Genomic DNA, 19508 nt, shown 5'->3' on the forward strand with positions numbered 1-19508 from the left:
TGATCACTGAGGTGTTCTTTTACCACTTTCAATTAGCAGAACCCTACATGATTCACATGTAAAGCAGCAACATGTTTATGACTATTCATCAGACTCATGAATTAGCATGAGGTCTCCTTTCTCTTGGCCTGTTTACAGAGGAAAAGTGCCACCAAGGCATATGAAGCAGGATGACAGGAACCCCCTTCATTGTGGCTGCATAAATCAGGCTACAGGAAAAGGATGTGATGCAATATAAATGTTTTGAGCTCATGCCAAAGATCAGTTTTCACATTGGTGTCAGCTCATACCTGTATAAGCTAATTCCACCAAGGTTACAATGATAACAGACCAAATTCATTCAGATCAGTGAGTCTGATACGAAAATAAACATGTCATCACTGAAATTTGCCTGAAGTTCATCTAGTTGTAAAAAAGGGACTCAATCTCAAACCATGTTCGTTTATCCGGAACATGGGTTAATAATTAATTCCTCACAATCCTGACAATAAACATTTATCATATTATTTATTTATTATATTATGATTTACAGTTATCTGCCATTACCAATTATCTGTTGGTACTGACATTGCCTAAGTTAGGCACGTAATTCAGTTATTCTTAATGACTGTGGTTGGTTGGAAGCACTGTTGATGCAGCTTCTCAGAATTCACTGAGGTGAACATCTGCTTTCAGGGCAGTCATCTGCCTTCAACAACAAGCCATCAGATGCCATGCATCTTGCCCATCATTCAAATTAAACTCATGCTTATAGTGTGTCGACCTGCCTGCCCTACCCCAAAACAAGTGGGAACGGTGGGGAGAGGGGAGGGAGAGAGAGCGAGAGAGAAAGAGAGCGAGAGAGAGAGAGAGGGAGAGAGAGAGAGAGGGAGAGAGAGAGAGAAGGGGGTCTTTCTCAAAAAAGACTTGTTTTTCTCTCCCTCTTCCTTGGAGAGTAGAGATAGCTATACGGTAATTAGGCCCCCAGTGAGGTCCCATCATATAATCACCACAATACAACAAAACAAATGGCTACAGAGACGCAAAACAAACCAGTGAGAGAATGCACCAAGGCCTAAGCAAAAAAGAAAAAAAGAAAAAGAAAGAAAAATAACAAAAGTCTAAACTGTAGTCTGTGTAATGTAGTTTTAAGAAATATGGCAACCCTGACCTGAAGCATCTAAGAGGACTTCTCATCTAAGATAAGTTTCTTCTGGTACAATAACAGAGCATAAACAGTTACTAATGATATAAAACTAGGTAGGGACCTACAGGAAGGGTTCAGTATTCATGCAGTTAAAAAACATAACAACAACAACAACAAGAATAATAATATAGAGCCAGCATTACCTAATTTTCCAAATGTTTGCCTAAACATTGTACTCAAATTTGAAGTTTATTTTAAGACAATTTAACCATGCTATTACCTACTCAACAAATCCAATGGTGACCATCTTGATGTTAAAACTATAAGTTACAGCAAACACCCAACAAAGGTTTTTTATGAGTGCAATCCAACACACCCATCTTTCTACTTAGACCATATACAATGCACAATGTGTATTCTGTACAGATATACTCTCTCAGAGAAGACCATCTATTCCCCACCTTTGACTGATTCCTCATGTTCCTTTGGCCATTATAAAACTAACACAACCCTTACTTTCCTTTTTTGTCACTGGTTCCAGGTAGACTTGCACAATGTATCGTTTGTTAATCATTCTTGCAGTGATGGCCTTTGTAACATTGATATCACAGAAGGCTGTAATATGCAAACTGGCCTTCTAACAAATCACACAAGTTTTTATGGTGCACTGTGAGTATTCTGGCCTCAGATGAATGTTCTGTGGGTGTTTTAAGGAAATCACAGCATTCACAACGTTAATCAACAAATGTAAAGAATTTTGGTCAAGACTTTAGTCATGTCACATCATGGAGTCACCAACATATTTTTACTCGATTCCAGGGTATATTAAAATTCCAATGTAGAATTTTGTCAATACAGTGCAACACTAGTTCCATGTGTGCCTTGCTTGATCTCCAGTAGAGAGGTCTTCATTTCATCTCCATATTCAAATCTGGATTGGCTGTCCTCCTGGTCAAAGGACATCAGTCTCTCCAGCAGGAATCCACTCTGGATAAGAAGAGTGGCAGCAGAGTGATCTAGTAAGTGTGTTTGTTTCTGATGAGGCAATACTACTTCCTACTTTACCACAGCCATAGAAAGTGTCAGTTAGACTGAGTGCTATGCCATCACTGGTTATCATCTTCCTTGTTATTAACCAAAAATAACAAAAAGAGATCAGGTTTTTTTTCCACTATATGACCAAACACTGTAAGACCACAGTCCTCAGACTGTTAGCATAAGCATTGCTGGGACGCTGCATTTGCACCAAGGCCTGTAACGCCGAAGCTTCCTTTACAGAAGTGGACACAGTCCTGGTGCCGGGTGGCGGCTGAGCAGCAAACAACAGGCCGGGGTGTTTCTGAGAGTTTGTGTTCACTGGTAATGCGGAGGAGGCCGAGAAGAGTGGTGAGAGACAAGGGGATCCTGTCCAAAAACAAAATAAAATATCGCCATGCCAATCTGAAGCATCCAGGGAGCCTGAACGAAAGGAAAACATGAAAACAAACGTTAACAGCCAGCTTGTGGCCTTTCAGAGAGACAGGCCTCTCCCTACCTGAGCTTCATTAGCACGAGGAGAAGGCAAAAGAGTCATTAAGAGAAGGGTAAGTAGAGCCGATGGCAAGCTCCTGGGACATGGCTAATGACAGCCGCTGCTGCCCTGGGACTCCCACGGGCCCTACTGGAGCTCCTCCACCAGGAGCTCAACATGAGACCAGGGACTGCACACCCACACACACACATACATGCACACACACTCACTCGAACCCAAACAGATGCACATGCGAATCCGGAGATACTCACACATGTGCACGCTTGCTAAAACACACAGAGCAACACTAAGCCGTTTGGACACACAGTTCCCCTTCAATTTAACACGCTCACACACACACACACGCACACACACACACACACACACACACTCACACACACACACACACGCTCATGCTCTTTCAGAATAGGGTGAACTGTTTAGGCTCTCTTTAGATGTAAATATGCTCTGGCTTAAATTACAGATGCAAAGCTTTCCTGCGCTGCCTAGTTATTTACCCACAAACAAGCAAGAGGAAAAAACATATATTCAAATTCTGTCCTTTATGATAATTATGACACAAAACACACACACACACACACACAGCCCACACAGTTCAAATGTAGCCATGAGAAAGATATACCTCTAAATGACCCACTTGGTTTTGTTTTCTGCCTCCAGTCCTAGACACAGGCCATAAAGCTCTCCAGGCTAACCTGCAATATGCCACGCTAATGCTTAGTGAATCACTGGCCAATCTACTGCAGACTCCAGTAAATTTACTCACACGTACTTATGCAGGCCACATCTTATTGCTAAAGCATGCAAGATAGATATGGCTAAGTAATAGCAACAGCTATTTGTTTTTTATGCCCAGTTCACTTTGTTGTGCGTTGTGCAGCCAGACCCCCAGAGTTCAGCAGACATGGGTTAAACTGGCCAAAGAACAGAATGCGTCTCCCCTGTTTCCTGCCAGTGGGAGAAAATCATGAGGTACTAACATATCCCAGCCTTGACAACACACACATTTACAGAGAGAAACAGAGAGGATGTAACCCTCACAAAGTGAGTCCACTGGTGACACCAATACAATCAGATTAATCGGTGTATGCATGCATGACAGGGTGTGTGTTTTAGTTGGGTAACTGCACACCTTCACAGTGTGAAAAAACAAGGCGAAAAAGCGAGAGCTGACTGTAAAATAAACATAACACACACACACACACACACACACACACACACCACACACAAACTTCCAGACACACAGACGCACACACACACACTTGTTCCTTGTTCACCCGTCCATCACTGCTATCATCTGTGCTAAAAGCTGCTTCTGTCCTCTGTGTAACATGCTTGTCAGATTCCCTATCGAGATGAGAAAAAGAAAAAGCACTGGTCCTTATGAGCTCAATTAAACAGTGATATGCTCATCTTTCAGTATAGCTTCTAGAGGCTTATTTAAAAATGTGTGTGTGTGTGTGTGTGTGTAGGTGCACACACGGGCATGCATGTTGGTTGTGTTTTTTTTTTGGGCTTTGATGTTGGTAACATATGCTATAACCACATCCGGTCTTCATGCACACACTTCCTCCCTTAACCAATCTGAAAAACTCAGCTCCCAGCAGCGTCAACAAATTCATTCCCCATCTACAACGTTTTTGATGAGCCACTTCTTTTTTCTGCTCTTGGGGGAGGGCTAAATATGAGTGTGTTAACCAGGTCTACTGGTATGACCTGCTACTGCATAAACATATTCGACAGATAAACAAGGAAAGATGTGGTGTGAACGTATAGATTTTTCACATGAAAAATCTAATTTAGTCAAAGTTTCCATTGCCATTGTTTTTATTTTGTATTCTGTGCGTGTGCATGTAATCAGTATTTCATAAGTTCCAAGCACTGTATCACGTTCATCACAAGTACAATATTTACACTTCTCTGTACACTATTCTATACAGGAAAACAGAAAAGAAGTGAGCAGTGTTTTAAAAGAAAGAGACAGTGTGCACTTGCATATATTAATCTGGAGCTGCCCCACCTCATCAAAGCTGAATTGTGAAAGAGAAGTCTACTGTTTGGGGTCCTAAGTGGTATATTTGGAAGATCAGATAAACACAAACAATGCCCCCAGCATTGCAATTTTTTAGCTTATAGTAATGTCTCAGTCAGACAGGAAGTTTACCTCGCACTTTATGTTTAGCAACGCCTGTCACACACTGTGAGGCATCAACTAAATGAAAAGACTATATTTAGCAACTGACAGTTTGATGGAGATGAAAAAGTCTCAAATCCTTGGGGCACAAGAAAGCCATAGAGAGAGAACAAAAGAAAGAGAGAGTGAGAGAGAGAAAAAGACAGAGGAAAGGCGAGAGGAAGAGCAACTCAAAGAGCTTGAACACACAGCTACCACAGAATCATCACTCCTTCAACCAGGCCATCTATATTCGTACAATACTTCTATATACGTCCCACATGCTGCATGTCATCTCAGCTCCTACCCTATTCACCCAAACAGTGTACGTTATCCAGGGCTGACCCTGGCTAAAACAGGGCTCTCTGTGTTTCCTCTCCTGCCATCCCTTTTCCTGAGCTGGGGTGAAGAATCTCAGTCTGTAATACTGCCTTTAACAAACACACAGCAAGGCTTTACACTGCCGGACTGGAAGCTTCAGGAAATGGAGGTCCAGACCAAAGCAGACGATCACAGGAAACAGGATTAGCAGGAAGACATGAGAGGGGAAAGTGAACTTGGAGGGTTGAATCCCTAGAGCGGACATTTCCTTTAACGGCAGCGCAGGACCCACAAATTACTTAGAACCTGGTTCATCCCGACATAAGGAGAGATAGCTATTGTGCAGACTACTAGGGAGGAAGTGGTTACCAATTTCTTGGTAAACCATGGTAAAATTCCTGATGGTTAGTATTATCATTTAAAAATGTAATTGTCATTAAAACCATTGTTGATTATATGGTTGATTAGAAAAACTGAAGTCAAATACTGTCTAGCATTATCAAAATTTCCAACATTCTCTCAGATGCAGGCACCGCATACAATATGGGTTTTTTGAAAGTGAAAACATGGTAGAAGGCAGTCACAGTGCCTTCTAAGAGAACTAAGTCTGAAGTGCAGTCGAGAGACTTCATAATGGGGGAAAATATAATTGTCTAACTTGATCATACCTTGTCAATAATGTAAACTGAAGATTTTGATGTTACCTACTCTTATAAAAACAATAAACAATGTCAATGGTGCACTGATGTAGTGAAATCGGTACTTTTTCACCTCAGCCTCAGAGCTGAATGTCCATCAATGAGCTCTGTGTTCATTTGTATTTGAACATTCTTGAAACAACACAATTTAGACCAATTGTTTCCTTCTGCTGTATGGACTGTCCAGTATAACTACAATATGACAGCATTATTTATATTATTTGTATTTGTATGTATATAAATTCAGTAAATAGTTTTGATTTCTGTCAGGGGGAACTGATCACTGGAAGACACTGCTATTTAATTTGCCCTCTTCAGCATTATTGTTATATTTTGAAGGAAACTAAAATTAGTCTATGATACCAAGACTTGTAGAAATCAGACTTGACTCTTTCCTTTGCATTTGAGCATCCTCGAGTAGTGTGAGTAGTGAGTAGTGGTCATACTCGGTAATTCACATCTTTCTTACAAGCTCATTTAAAAAACTGGAGCCGGGTATGGGAAAGTTGTACCAGGCAGCCTAACTTCTGCCTTTAGAGTGTTTTTGTAGCCCGAGAACGTAATTTTGTCTGTAAAACACCTAGTAGACTATGTATGCTAATTCATTTCAAGTACAGAATTTCAAGGTCATTTCAATGACAGTAGGTTAGCCCACTACCTTCTTTTGATGTGGGTATTTAGCAACAATAACACTAATAGGCATAATAATTATGACGCCTTTGACTGCCATCTTCTTCGCGTCTTCTCTGCATCATCGTGTGTCTCTATTCACATATTGCACATGATAGCACATTACATAGTTTAGTCACCCAACCATGGCATTTTGTTGATTTAAAATCCAGCAGTCATAGAATTTGTTGTAAATTCTTCCAATAGGAGAAACACAGTAATTACACTGGCTTCTTAAGGCTCATTTTTACTTATGTAAATAATAATAATAATAATAATTAATAATAATAATATACTTGTTTGGACATTTTCGGCAAATTTGAACAATACCATAATAATACTGATTACCATGATAATTCAGGTTACTATAATTGTGACATTAAATTTTCATAATATTTCATCTCTATCATAGGTATCCATAGAAGACAACCAGTTTCAGCAGTGGTCGAATACAGAACCAAGCCAACGGAAAGAGTACTCCGCAGTGAAAACCCCACTGTCTGGTTGATATTAGGAACGTCAGTTCCTGCTGAAGTGAGAGCAGGCTCAGTGCTCTCCTAAGCTAATCAATAACATGGTGATGGGGCCTACAAGGACCATGTAAGCCCACCTTATGCTTAAGTGGTAAAACAAGAAGATACAAGAGAATGTCAACTTAGTAAATTATTAGTGATAAGGCAGCAAATTCAGAAGAGAGAGAAAGAGACAGAAGGGGGGAGAGTGCGAGAGAGAGAGAGAGAGAGAAGGGAAGTGAGGCCCATTTCCAATACAGAGAAGCTGCCCTATGTTCTAGGGGAATATAAAAAATTAGCAAACAAGCAGCATGGTACATTTACACTTGCATTTACACCACGTGATACACTCCTATAAGCACACACTTTTTATTCATTTATTATCATCACTATTTTCTTCACCTTTTTCTTCTACTTTTTATTACTATCTTTTTATTATTGCTATTATTAGAATATCTTACCTAATTGTTAACATTACAATAATGCATAAATCACATTCATTCTTTTATGCTCCACAATGCTCGTTTGTACTACAATGTTCTTTTAAGTTCTTAAACTTTACACCAAATCTTTGGCAAAACAATTGTTAATATTTATCTAGCCAATTAACCAACATTGAATTAAAGTTAACTGAACTGAACTGAATTGAACTGAATTAAACTGAATTGAATTGAATTGAGAGAGAGAGAAGCGGGAAGGAAAGAGACAGAGGGACAAGTGGACAGAGAGAGAGAGAGAGAGAGAAGGGGGAGAGATGCATGGTTAAAAGAGAGGAGGGAGGGAGGGAGAGAGAGACAGAAAGATGGGGAGGACCTCCTCAGGGCTTGGGCTCAGTGAGGCTCGTGACACACTTTGAATGAAAGCAGTGTACACTTTACTGCCTTGAAAAAGAAAAAAAGGAAAAAAGAGAGCAAGAATGAGTAAAGAAAGAGGGAGGGAGTGAGAGATAGCTAGAGAGAAAGAGAGAGGCTTGGACATGGCCCATTAATGTTGCTTATCACAAATGGCTGCAAGCTGACAGAGATCAGTACACATGTGCACTCGCCACTCTCTGTATGCTAAATCACGTGCTAAAATTTTTATACACTTACATGTCTTAGGTATAATGCTTTGATTCTTATTCTGTAACTAAAATACAGACTTGCTAAAAACTATAAAGTCCAATTGCAAAATAGATGCATAAATACTTGACAGTAGACGGTGCAAAAATAGTTTAAATAAATCCGAATTCATCAAGATATTCGGTTTGGACAGTATGAAAGTGTGAGGCACTTTCTGAGAGTCTGAACAGAAGTCATGAGAATGAAGCTGCATGGAGCGATGCATGCAATCAGCATTTTGATTTAGTCTCTGACACTGTTCATGAAACACAGAAGTGTAAAATAAATACATAAATATCATTTACACTGCATTTACACTAAAAAATAACATTTACACTAATAATAATAATATTATAATTATTATTACTGTTGTTGTTGCATTGTACTACTATTAATAATAATAATGATTCTCAGTTATGCAATAACACATGCTAATGGTCATATCTTGTTAAGGGGGTGGGAAGAACAAACGCTTGTTATGCAGCATCAAAATGCAATATTACCACACTGTTATACAGGATGAATGAATGTTTTTCAAATAATTGTAAGATGCAAAGATAGATGATTTCTCCAATCACTAGCATCACATTAGGATGGGTCTGTTTCCAAACTAAACATTCCACCTTTGTCACAGAATATAGACACTGTTCATAATATGAAGTCCTTTCCAAAACTGTGCCAGTCAAGACAGCAACAAAACCAAATGTTTCACTACCTCAGTCAGTTACAATCTTCCCAAACCTTCCTTAGCACAAGGCCCAACAGCTGTGAACCTGAACACCAGAGACCCATCACAGCAGGACCCTTAACACAAGAGACCCATCAGAGTAGGTCCCTGAACACCACAGACCCACCAGAGCAGGACCATGAACACCCATAAGAGCTGAATCCTGAACACCACAGACCCACCAGAGCAGGACCATGAACACCCATAAGAGCTGAATCCTGAACACCACAGACCCATCAGAGCAGGACCATGAACACCCATAAGAGCTGAATCCTGAACACCACAGACCCACCAGAGCAGGACCATGAACACCCATAAGAGCTGAATCCTGAACACCACAGACCCACCAGAGCAGGACCATGAACACCCATAAGAGCTGAATCCTGAATACCACAGACCCATCAGAGCAGGACCATGAACACCCATAAGAGCTGAATCCTGAACACCACAGACCCACCAGAGCAGGACCATGAACACCCATAAGAGCTGAATCCTGAACACCACAGACCCACCAGAGCAGGACCATGAACACCCATAAGAGCTGAATCCTGAACACCACAGACCCACCAGAGCAGGACCATGAACACCCATAAGAGCTGAATCCTGAACACCACAGGTGCCTCTGTCCTGTGCCCAGCCCTCATCCAAAGTGGTCAAAATCCCTTTGCCATTACATAATAGACCTCATTAATTGAGCTAAATCTGGAAATGGACATTTTATTTTTGCAGTTTTGTAGTGTGGTGGTAATTTTTTTCCCTCTCACAGTCCATGGTTTGACAGACAGTGGACATAACCAGTCATGTAGGACTAAACAACACACACACACACACACACACTCACACACACAAACACGCACTTCTGCTAATACATGTAAAGTCCAGCCTAAAACCATTTAGTGCTGAGCTATCCTTACCTACCATTCAGAATTCAAACAGCATTTGAAACCTTCAACATTGAAAGGGCTGTAGTACAATATGAATGGACAGCAATACGTAAGGAATTTCACAGTGTCATCTTCTATCACACACACGCAATGTCACACCTTCCTGATGTTCCAGCCCCAGGTGCAAAAATCTGTAGCAAGTCATGAACTGCACTCCACAGGGGAAGAGGGAAGCATAAAATGGTTATTTTCAGTGTTAACCTAAAATCTGCAGGTCAGGTACACATGACCCTAAAAACAGATCTGGCCCAAATTCTGTAAACAAATAAAACATTTGTATGCAAGCTATGAGGAGGTCTATGAATTCCCTTCTATATATAAGCATGCATGGATACATACCACAAAACATAAACTTACTATGATCTTTATTAGGAACATTTTTTAACATTACATATTGATTTTATTAGAAACCCAATATAAGTGCTCAGAATTAGAATCCATCTGTCACTGAGCATAACACACTGCTATCAGTCAGTTTCTGACCATTGCACTATTGTTGGCGGGACATTTTTGGGTGCTAGACCACCGTCAACATCGCAGTGACACTGGAATGTATAAAAACTTGAGCAACAGTCCTGTGCCTCAGGCTTTTTTTTTTTCTTTTTTTTTTTACAAGCGAAGCCCCACAACCATGCCACTCCCCAAGTGAGAATAGTCCCCCAGCCAAATGATAGCCAGTTAGAGAATATCCAGCCAGAAACCAACCAGGGATCACTGGGTAGAAATTGGCTAACAAATGGTGCATGACAACAGATGGGCAGGAGACTATAATCATACATCTATAAAATGCACCCATATGACACGTGTACCTAATAAAGAAGACAGTGAGTGTGGCTGCAAGGTAGGTGCCTTTAATAGAGTGGTAGTGAGTGTATGTACATGGACATGTTGTGGCCTTGAATTATATTATATTATATATTGACTAACATATATATATATATATATATATATATATATATATATATAAACTGCCTGTGGTGGCAAATGGCATACAGGCGTACCACTCACAACCCCAAACCGCCTGGAACCTGGAATGAATGAAGTATGGCTGAGAGGAGAAGTGAGAGAAAGGATTCAAACCCGAGCCTCATCGCTGTCATCACCACCACTCAAAACCCAATTGCCAGAGGAAGGGAGAAGTTGAGATACTGTACTGACTGGTGGCTGTGGCCTTCTCCACTGTTTCCATACAAGCTGCAGCCCACCCTTACCCAACTGATACTACAAGCTGGGGTGAAACGATTATATCTATGACATCAACAGTGCCTACATGCTTCTTTCTTTTTGTCTTATTTTTCTTTTTTGCCATTTGAAAGCACACCATTAGATCTTAGGACAGGGGACATGGGGGAAGGCCAAGGTCTGAGAGAAGAAGGCAAGGAGGAGTCTGTGTATGAGAGAGAGGGACTGAGGGCAAGACTTTTTGACAGCTATTGACTTTCGAATGAACCAGATAAAACTCAAGACATGTCCTATTTCTGTCTAACATTCGACTAAAAGGATTCTCAATTAGATAAAAGCAGCACACACAAACACACAACCCCGCTCAATGACTCTCCAGAACATCTCCCCTGAAGCAACAGTTATCAAATACAAACTATTTCAGCTCCAAAAGGAGGAACTGTTTGAAAATCTTTCATAACGTCCCATAAGCAACAGCTTGAGCCTTGTCCTTTTATATCTGCCCTATCAAACCTTAACTGGCTCAAATTGCTAAACAACAAAATGGATGCCATTCAGTCAAATGTGCAGTAGCCAAAATCCTACGAGTTGCACAAGACCCTCAAGCTCAGCTCGGCTAGTGTTCAAAAACCATAGGCTGTTGCATGTCAGTGAGACCATTTCTTTCTGTGAGAGTTATACAGAAAGAAACGGTTGGCTTTAATTTGGTTACTGGTTCACTTCAGTCTGAAAAAAAACCCAGAAAAAAGTAAAAATAGTGGAGTCTCTAACTGTATGCTGATATCTCTTTAAGACAACGAGAGCAGCACAATATGTGAATGCTTAACTAAGAGGTCATTAGGTGTGCTAATCAATGGGGGGGGGGGTTGGCCATTGCAGCTCTAATGCCATAGTGAGGCTATGCAGATGTATAGACATGGTATGTGTGTTCTCTCCTTCCCTGTAACTGTAAACAAATCAACAATGGCCACTGAAGGCACAGCCTGTTTTTAGATTTTTCCTACTCGCAGCACCAATGTTGGCAAGATAAAGCCAAGGAGGTAGTACAGGTGCGTTCACATCTGCCCTTAGGGCGGCAAGCCCGAAGCCAGGGCATGTGCTTGCATGAGTGTGATAACGTGTCAGACACATGACTGCCCCTGCAAGATCTGATGCTTGCCACATGGAGAAAAATTGCTCACATCAGCAAGGTGTATCACTGTTGTTCCAACTATGTCTTCAGACATCTTCTAAGAATTAGCTCAGTCAGCATGGGGGCATTAGAAAAGCACACAATCTGCCAGTGAGCCACAGATTAGCTTCTGTCTGATCTAGTCCACTGCTGCATATCACATATAGCATTGCGGTGTTTCAGTCTTTTGTTTCTTGCATAAAATAAAAACCCAGAATGCATTTTTCCATTTAGCATTTGAATGCAGTTTGAATAGAGAGTGAACTGATACAGTGTGCAGTTCTCCACCCACTACGGCACCTGCTGCTAGTAGCTGGTTACAGTAAGCACTCCATGCAAGTAAGCACGGAGGCCACAAACACAGTGCAGGAACGCTGAGTGCTATCAGCAAGAGATCAGACTCCTTACCTCGGTGTAGTCAAAGTCTGACAGCGGGGCTATACTCTTTATGTAGTCCAATCGGAACTGGTTGCCGGGGTTGCCGAGTGGTACCGGCGGTATTAAAGTGCTCATGGCCGATACTATCGTCTAGGAAGTGGATGAAACAAAAGAACACACAGCACTAAGCAGAATAAAAGTGAGATAAATCACAGGCTAAGCCTCACTGATCACCCATATGGGACTGCTGAATGCAGTGGCCTTGTGGAGCACAAAATACAGACATCAGTTTTTAATTTGGCAGTTTTGGCGAAATAACTTACCACAATGGCATCCTTCACATTTTTTCGGATATCCAATATTTTCTGCTTTTTTTCTCTGTGAAGAAAGAATAAATGAATGAATGAAAGTATTGATAAATGAATTAGTGAATAAATGAATGAACAAATTAATAAATGAATAAATAAAACAATGAATCAATGATATGTTACAAGTAATAACAAAACAGCCATTGTTAAGACTGTGTGGTCCACATGGTAAAAGCAAGCCCAAAAGAAGGGAAAATGTGATCTTATCAAGCAGCATGGAAACCTAACAGTAGGCTACTAAGGATCGAAATTAGGTCTGTTTGTAACTGATGTTAGACCTGCCTCGAGCCACCTAATAACTAATTGTTTTATTCTTGTTGAAGATGAAATAAAGTTACAGTCTAGTTGTGTTTTACTGCATAACAGAAAAATAAGATGTTGTTTTAATTCCAGCCCTTCATTACAGTATTCAGTTTAGCTTGCAAGTGTCAGGCACAAATGAAGAGAGAATGGACACCACACCATACTAAAAACTATCTGCAAGGTCCTGCCCGTGCGGAATTGAAGGCAGTTAAAAGGAGTTATTACATTTTCTGTTTCCCTACCCATTGTACACGATATCTTTTTTCACACACAAACACCAGAATCATTTCTCACCTGAATCCGGAGGTTTAGCTGAGGGTTGGGAATCTTGGAGTCTACTTACATACATATCTTTCAATATGACGTCTTTATCTCTCTGACAGCTATTAGAAATCAGTTGGACATAGCGAGATTGTCGCCATGCTGGACCTAACTGCGGGCCCTCTATACTGCGGTTCTCAATCGCTATGAAAAATAAACCGGACGCAGAGGCGTTGCTTATCGAAAATAGCACAAAAGGACATACAATTAGCTACACTCGGTAACGTACTATAATAAGAGGCAAATAACAGACGATGTGACTACATTATGCGCAAAAAAGGAATAACCAAACACTTACTCTGCGTTAAAACCATTGACGTGCAAGATCCTCATCTGTTTGACAATTGTACTCTTTCCGGATTCTCCGGCCCCTTGACATGAAAACAAATAAAGGAAACACTGTCAGCATAATGTAGGACAGCATATATCGCCTATCACTTTCCCCGGCGATGCCGAAATACACGCGAATCCATGTTAATTGTCACATCCATCCACCAAGACGGAGCTCGCAATATCCAGACCTGTCAAGGTATGATGTGGGCTGAGGGCGAAATTGAAAACATGCATGATACATTGCTTATCCGTTACCGCGTCCATCTGGTGTATCTTACCTAATAAAAGCAGTCGATGTGTGGCTTTATAAGCCTGTCTTTCTTTCTGTAACTGTTTCTCTATCTTTTTATTCGCCTCTCGCTGAGCCTTTTCGTCGATACGCTGGTCTTCGGTCTTGCTGTTCCCCAAACAACCCATATTCAGACAGCCTCTTCTCGTTAACACAATGCAGAGTAAAGGCTATTTAATTATTACTTTAAATATATGAGACGAACAAATGGAGCGAAAAAATCCGTGCGCCACTTATCCGTCGCCACGAAAAAAAAGGTTTCGTTTTAACCCCTTCACCCCTTTACAAACAGAATCCGAACAGATTCAATGAAATCCTGTAAGTATATGCATCATAATGCAATTAAAAGACACTCCAATAGTCAAAATAATTGGAAGTGGAGAAAGGCAGAAGCTGGGATCTTGCCAAAGGCTCCGCTGTCGCTCCTCTTTCCCCGCTCGGGATTTTTTTCTATCTAAAATTCGGTTTGTATTTCTCTGCCTTTAACTCAGCAGTGCTCGCTGTGGTTACAGGAAGTAACGCTGCACTGATAGCGACACGCCACACACGCTTGGCTGGCAAACTCAGGCCTCCGGGTTTTGCGAGCGTAAGATGCAGGTAAATAGCCTACAACTGTTGACAAATAGGTGACCAACAAAAAAAAAATTGCCATTTGACAATATTATAGAATCATAAGTTCTCGATATTGAACTTTTTTTACTCAATTTCATATTATCATAGCTATCAATAGTATTTAGAATATTATTATTATTATTATTATTGTTGTTGTTGTTGTTGTTGTTGTTGTTCTTCTTCTTCTTCTTCTTCTTCTTCTTCTTCTTCTTCTTCTTCTTCTTCTTCTTCTTCTTCTTATTATTATTATTATTATTATTATAGAATGTTTGTGCCCCTTACAGTTGACAGCCTATATTATGTGATTGCACTTAAACTCAACTTGTGGAATGTCCAAAGGTATTGGCCCACCATCATTAGAAGTAGGATAAATAAGAGAACATGATCATTTCTAACACTTCCTAACCCACGCACTAAAGAATCCAGACACTCCACGTTTTATGCACAGCAACAACAACTATTATTATTATTATTATTATTAATTATTATTATTATTATTATTATTATTAATAATAATAATAATAATAATAATAATAAGAAGAAGAAGAAGAAGAAGAAGAAGAAGAAGAAGAAGAAGAAGAATAGTGATAATAATAATAATAATAATAATAATAATAATAATAATAATAATAATAATAATAATAATAATAATAGTTGTAATAATAATTGCTGTAAGGGGCACAAACATTCTAGTTTGGATGTAACAATTAACATGTAGATGCAAACACAAATGTTTTGACACACAACAAGATACGTTCAGTGCTGGCTAAACAAATATTTCATGTGATGTGTTTTTCCTGAGTCACTGCATTATTCTGTTGAAACATGTGCCAGGTATACGAGCAAACAATGAAAGACAAAGCGATACTTTTGTTTGCTCAAACGGAGCTCGACAGTGCTGGGTAGCCCAGCCTGCCTCTAGTGGAAAGAGACCAGGACATGTGGTGAGCGCGCTGGACCGGTTACCTTTGCTTCTGATTTAAAAAAAAACAAAACAAAAACGACAGGTTGCAAATTCAGAGGACAGCATGCAAATGTGTAACAATTTTGCATGGTTGTGGATATAGCCGAAGCCCATTCGGCTCGAGTAGCTGAAACCGGTGTGTTCTTCCTCCGGGAGATAACCGTTTACGCTTCATGTTTCAGGCGATTCTCAGCCATTTGGTCGCCCTTTAAAATTGTGAACTGCGAACTGCATCAGACGTAATTGTCTGGGAAGCGATACAGGATACTGTTCGCCCATGTCAAAAGGATGCAGATACGTCTGGTGTGTCTGAAAGCAAATTCACTATTTAAATTCTGAGGCAAAAAGTGAAGGCCCAAAGAAAGAGTTTTAGTACACTTAAACTCACTACAATTTGACTACAAGATTAATACTTAGCCTTTGTAATCGCCCTTGGGACTGTATTTTCTTTTAGTCCCATATTTATGTTGTAAACCAAAAAAGTGGTCCATGATTAGCACAAATGGCACAACTTGACGGATTTAAATGTTATCTTAAAATATGTTTGGTTTGCAAGTTGGCCTTTGGTGTAATGTCGTATACTACATTTTAGAAAGAGTTTGTTTGAAACTTAGATAACAGCATGACCGACGAATGTGGGGTGAGTTGAGCGGCAAGTAATAGAAAATGAGACAGAAAATGCCTAAATTACTGTGTCACAAGACTGCCTAACTGCGTATTAATCATTATGGCTGTACGTGCCATTAACTTGTCACCACTAACAAATATCACGCAGCATGATCGGAATATTTGAAGGTTGAGATGATTCTTATCTAACAGTGAGAGGGAAGCACAGAAAAGGACACTGGTGTCATAAGGACAATGGAAAGATTTTCCAGTGCGAAAAATGAAAATGACATGCAAAGCTGATCTTAAAGGAGTTTAAAGCCATGGACGGCTCCACCAAATCATGCAAATCTTCACAGTACTATGGAATGTATGTGGGCACATGCGGGTGGTAGGTGTGTGAATTTCATGCAGCGGGAATTGCTGGCGTATCCTCATAATGCCTCTGACAGGAGCCTTTAAGCTCCCTCTTGTGGACAGTGGCAGGCATTGCATACTTTTTAAAAAATGACCAGTGAACGATCTTTTCTCTCCAATGTGGAAAAAAATAAATGTAAATAATTTTTATATATATATATATATATATATATATATATATATATATATATATATATATATATATATATATATATATATATATATATATATATATAGAGAGAGAGAGAGAGAGAGAGAGAGAGAGAGAGAGAGAGAGAGCATGGGAAATTCCCCTTAGAATAAAGTCACATATTTATAAACATGTATTTCAATATTATGTCTAATTGTGGGAAGAACTGACATGGTAACAGTCATGCTAGTTCTCCTCCTGCAGAATGATTAAAACTCTAGTGGGGATCTTTATTTTTTTCTTGCTCTAATAATCATGCCATTATACTGTTTCTGAAGAGAAGGAAGGGTTCGTTTTGTTTTGGTTGTGGTGAACTTTTGCCCTAAAGCCACAAGGTGACTGTCTGCAGGACGATGATGACAAGAGACAAATTTAGAAAACGAGAGTGAGAGACCAAAACAGGAAACAGGTGTATAGGACGCTTGACTCACGTCTGAATATACAGTATCTGTACTCAAGCAGATGGGAAAAACTGCAGTTTAAAAAAAGGCACTTGGACAGTCACCTTTCACCTCAGTGATCAGGACCTGTGCTGGCTGTATAAAAATCAGAGCACTGATAAGACCATTGTGTTTTGGCAGACTGCAGCATGGTCTTGCACACTGACTAAACTAGGATTTTGATGGTGAATGTTGTTGCATTGTAAATCACATATGAATAATGTGATTTAAGTATGTCAAACAGAGGTCAGTGACTGTCGAAGTCTTGAGTTTTTATAGCTTTCATTTTTTAAAAGAAAGCAATACAAACATGACTGGAGTATGTTTAAAACCAACTAATAAAGACATGTCCAGTTAATTTTTCTGGGAATTTCGACCTGTCTGCCCCCAAAAAAAGCTGTCTAACCATATCACCAGGACACTGTCTGAGAATGCAGAGTAAGTCCCTGAAGCACACAAGCACAGTAGGACACACTCGGACAGACTTGGAGTGTCACTGCCGGAGGTTGTGAAGGCTGAATTATTGGATTCAAAACAACCCTGTTGACAAACACTGAGGAAGAATGGTGAATGAAGCTAAATTAAGATGTCAGCAGGATGTGGCCACAGCTGTGTTCAAAACCATTTCTAAGAATAATACAACCAATGAGAAACTCATTCAATTGAAATTGCATTATTTGGGAATTCGCTACTCTTAGGGGGTGCTGTATTTATATGACACTGTCCCTATTTCCTAGCCTTTCCAAGGGTATAACAATTCAGAATATTAGAAAAGGGAATAGAATCAAAAGGCAGAATAGTAGAGAAGAGGATAGAATAGAGCATTTGCAAATTCTATTACACTTGTTTTGAAAAACTACTATACTTTTGCTATGCCTACAGGAGCAGGCCCAAGTTTAATAGCCCTCACTTGATGTTCTCCCAAGGCTAAAATGTATTCATATTTCTCTTGTTTAGGACACTTTTCTAGTTTCTTTTCTTTTCTCCATGTGCTAGCTAGCTAAAGAGAACTTGATCATCACACAGAGCCAAGATCAAAGGAAAAGTTCTAGCCACTAGGATTCTTATGTCAGTTCATACAGAAGCATTAGCAGGGATCATCTCAGTTTCAGTTTGCTTGACTTCTGCTTTTATGGCCAACTACAGAATACCAACTATAAAATAAATCACTAAATTATTTCTCCCCATACTGCAAATTGTCTCTCTGCACTGTACATTTCAACTTCTACCATCATTTTGGCTTGAAGTATAAAAATATGGCATAGGTCATAGACACACACATATTTACTGACTTCTGTTCTCTTTCCATAGCACTTGCTCTGAGACCAAAAACACCGGCAATCTGGCCCTTCTGTATCCTTCCTCTCATGATGTGTAAAACCCCCCCCCCACACACACCTTACCCATTCTTACCAGATGTTTCCGTGAATTAAAAAAAAAGAAAATCACGCAGGTTTTTTTAATTTAACATTAGAATAGATAATCATTGATAAAGGTGAAACTCAAGTTTTATTAACACATACAGCAGGAATTAAAACCATGAAAGTCGCTTCAGGTAGACAAATGCACAGATATGTGAGTTGGAGTCTGTAGTCGTCTTACATACTCATATGCCACATTTAACACAAAGTTTCTAAATTCAGTCTTCAGGGGACATCACATCAATTCATATTTGTATTTGTATAAGGAGACCAGACAGAAAACCTCTTGATTAGAAAGAATTATGGGACATGTAAGTGGAAGTTAAGTTCGGTACGTCAATGACCTGTAGAGGGCTCTGAGATCCACTCTCCTACTGGTGGTTTGCTCTCCATTGTAACAATATGGTGGAGGAATGCAGGAAGAGGCAAATGGAGAAATTAAAGAAATTAAGGCAAAGTGTAGAATATATATGAGAACAGTCTGAAGAAATTATTGTATCAGGCATGATATTTTAACTGTAATTAAATCTTAATTGTAGGCATACGTTATAAATAGATTATGACTGGCACAGTTCAAATCAGTTTCAGTTTACTGGTATTATAAACACACTAAACACAAGCGTCCAGTATAGAGTGAGGTCTGTTAGTCTGATGGTTAAAGGGTGGTAAACATTCAGCAGATAACCAGCAACAAACAAGACATGCAGTACTT

The 19508-nt window shown here is 39.7% G+C and overlaps 1 protein-coding gene across 2 annotated transcripts in view; it reads right to left on the bottom strand.

The window, feature by feature from the left end:
- The window catches only part of gnal (guanine nucleotide binding protein (G protein), alpha activating activity polypeptide, olfactory type), a 36285-nt gene extending 21675 nt beyond the window's left edge, over window positions 1-14610 (bottom strand). The window contains exons 1-4 of one of the 2 annotated variants that reach the window (XM_035526445.2): window positions 14136-14610; window positions 13823-13895; window positions 12856-12910; window positions 12563-12682 (exon numbers count right to left, since the gene is read on the bottom strand). In XM_035526445.2, the coding sequence (XP_035382338.1) occupies window positions 12563-12682; window positions 12856-12910; window positions 13823-13895; window positions 14136-14274 (387 nt within the window). In that variant the 5' untranslated portion in view covers window positions 14275-14610. Of the gene's footprint in view, window positions 1-12562; window positions 12683-12855; window positions 12911-13497; window positions 13652-13822; window positions 13896-14135 lie in introns of those variants that run through there. The other variant, XM_081718983.1, reaches the window with a different exon arrangement.
- Window positions 14611-19508: the final 4898 nt, after the last annotated feature.

This window comes from Electrophorus electricus, chromosome 1, assembly GCF_041902795.1.
Source record: "Electrophorus electricus isolate QZ-2024a chromosome 1, ASM4190279v1, whole genome shotgun sequence".
NCBI lineage: Eukaryota > Metazoa > Chordata > Actinopteri > Gymnotiformes > Gymnotidae > Electrophorus > Electrophorus electricus.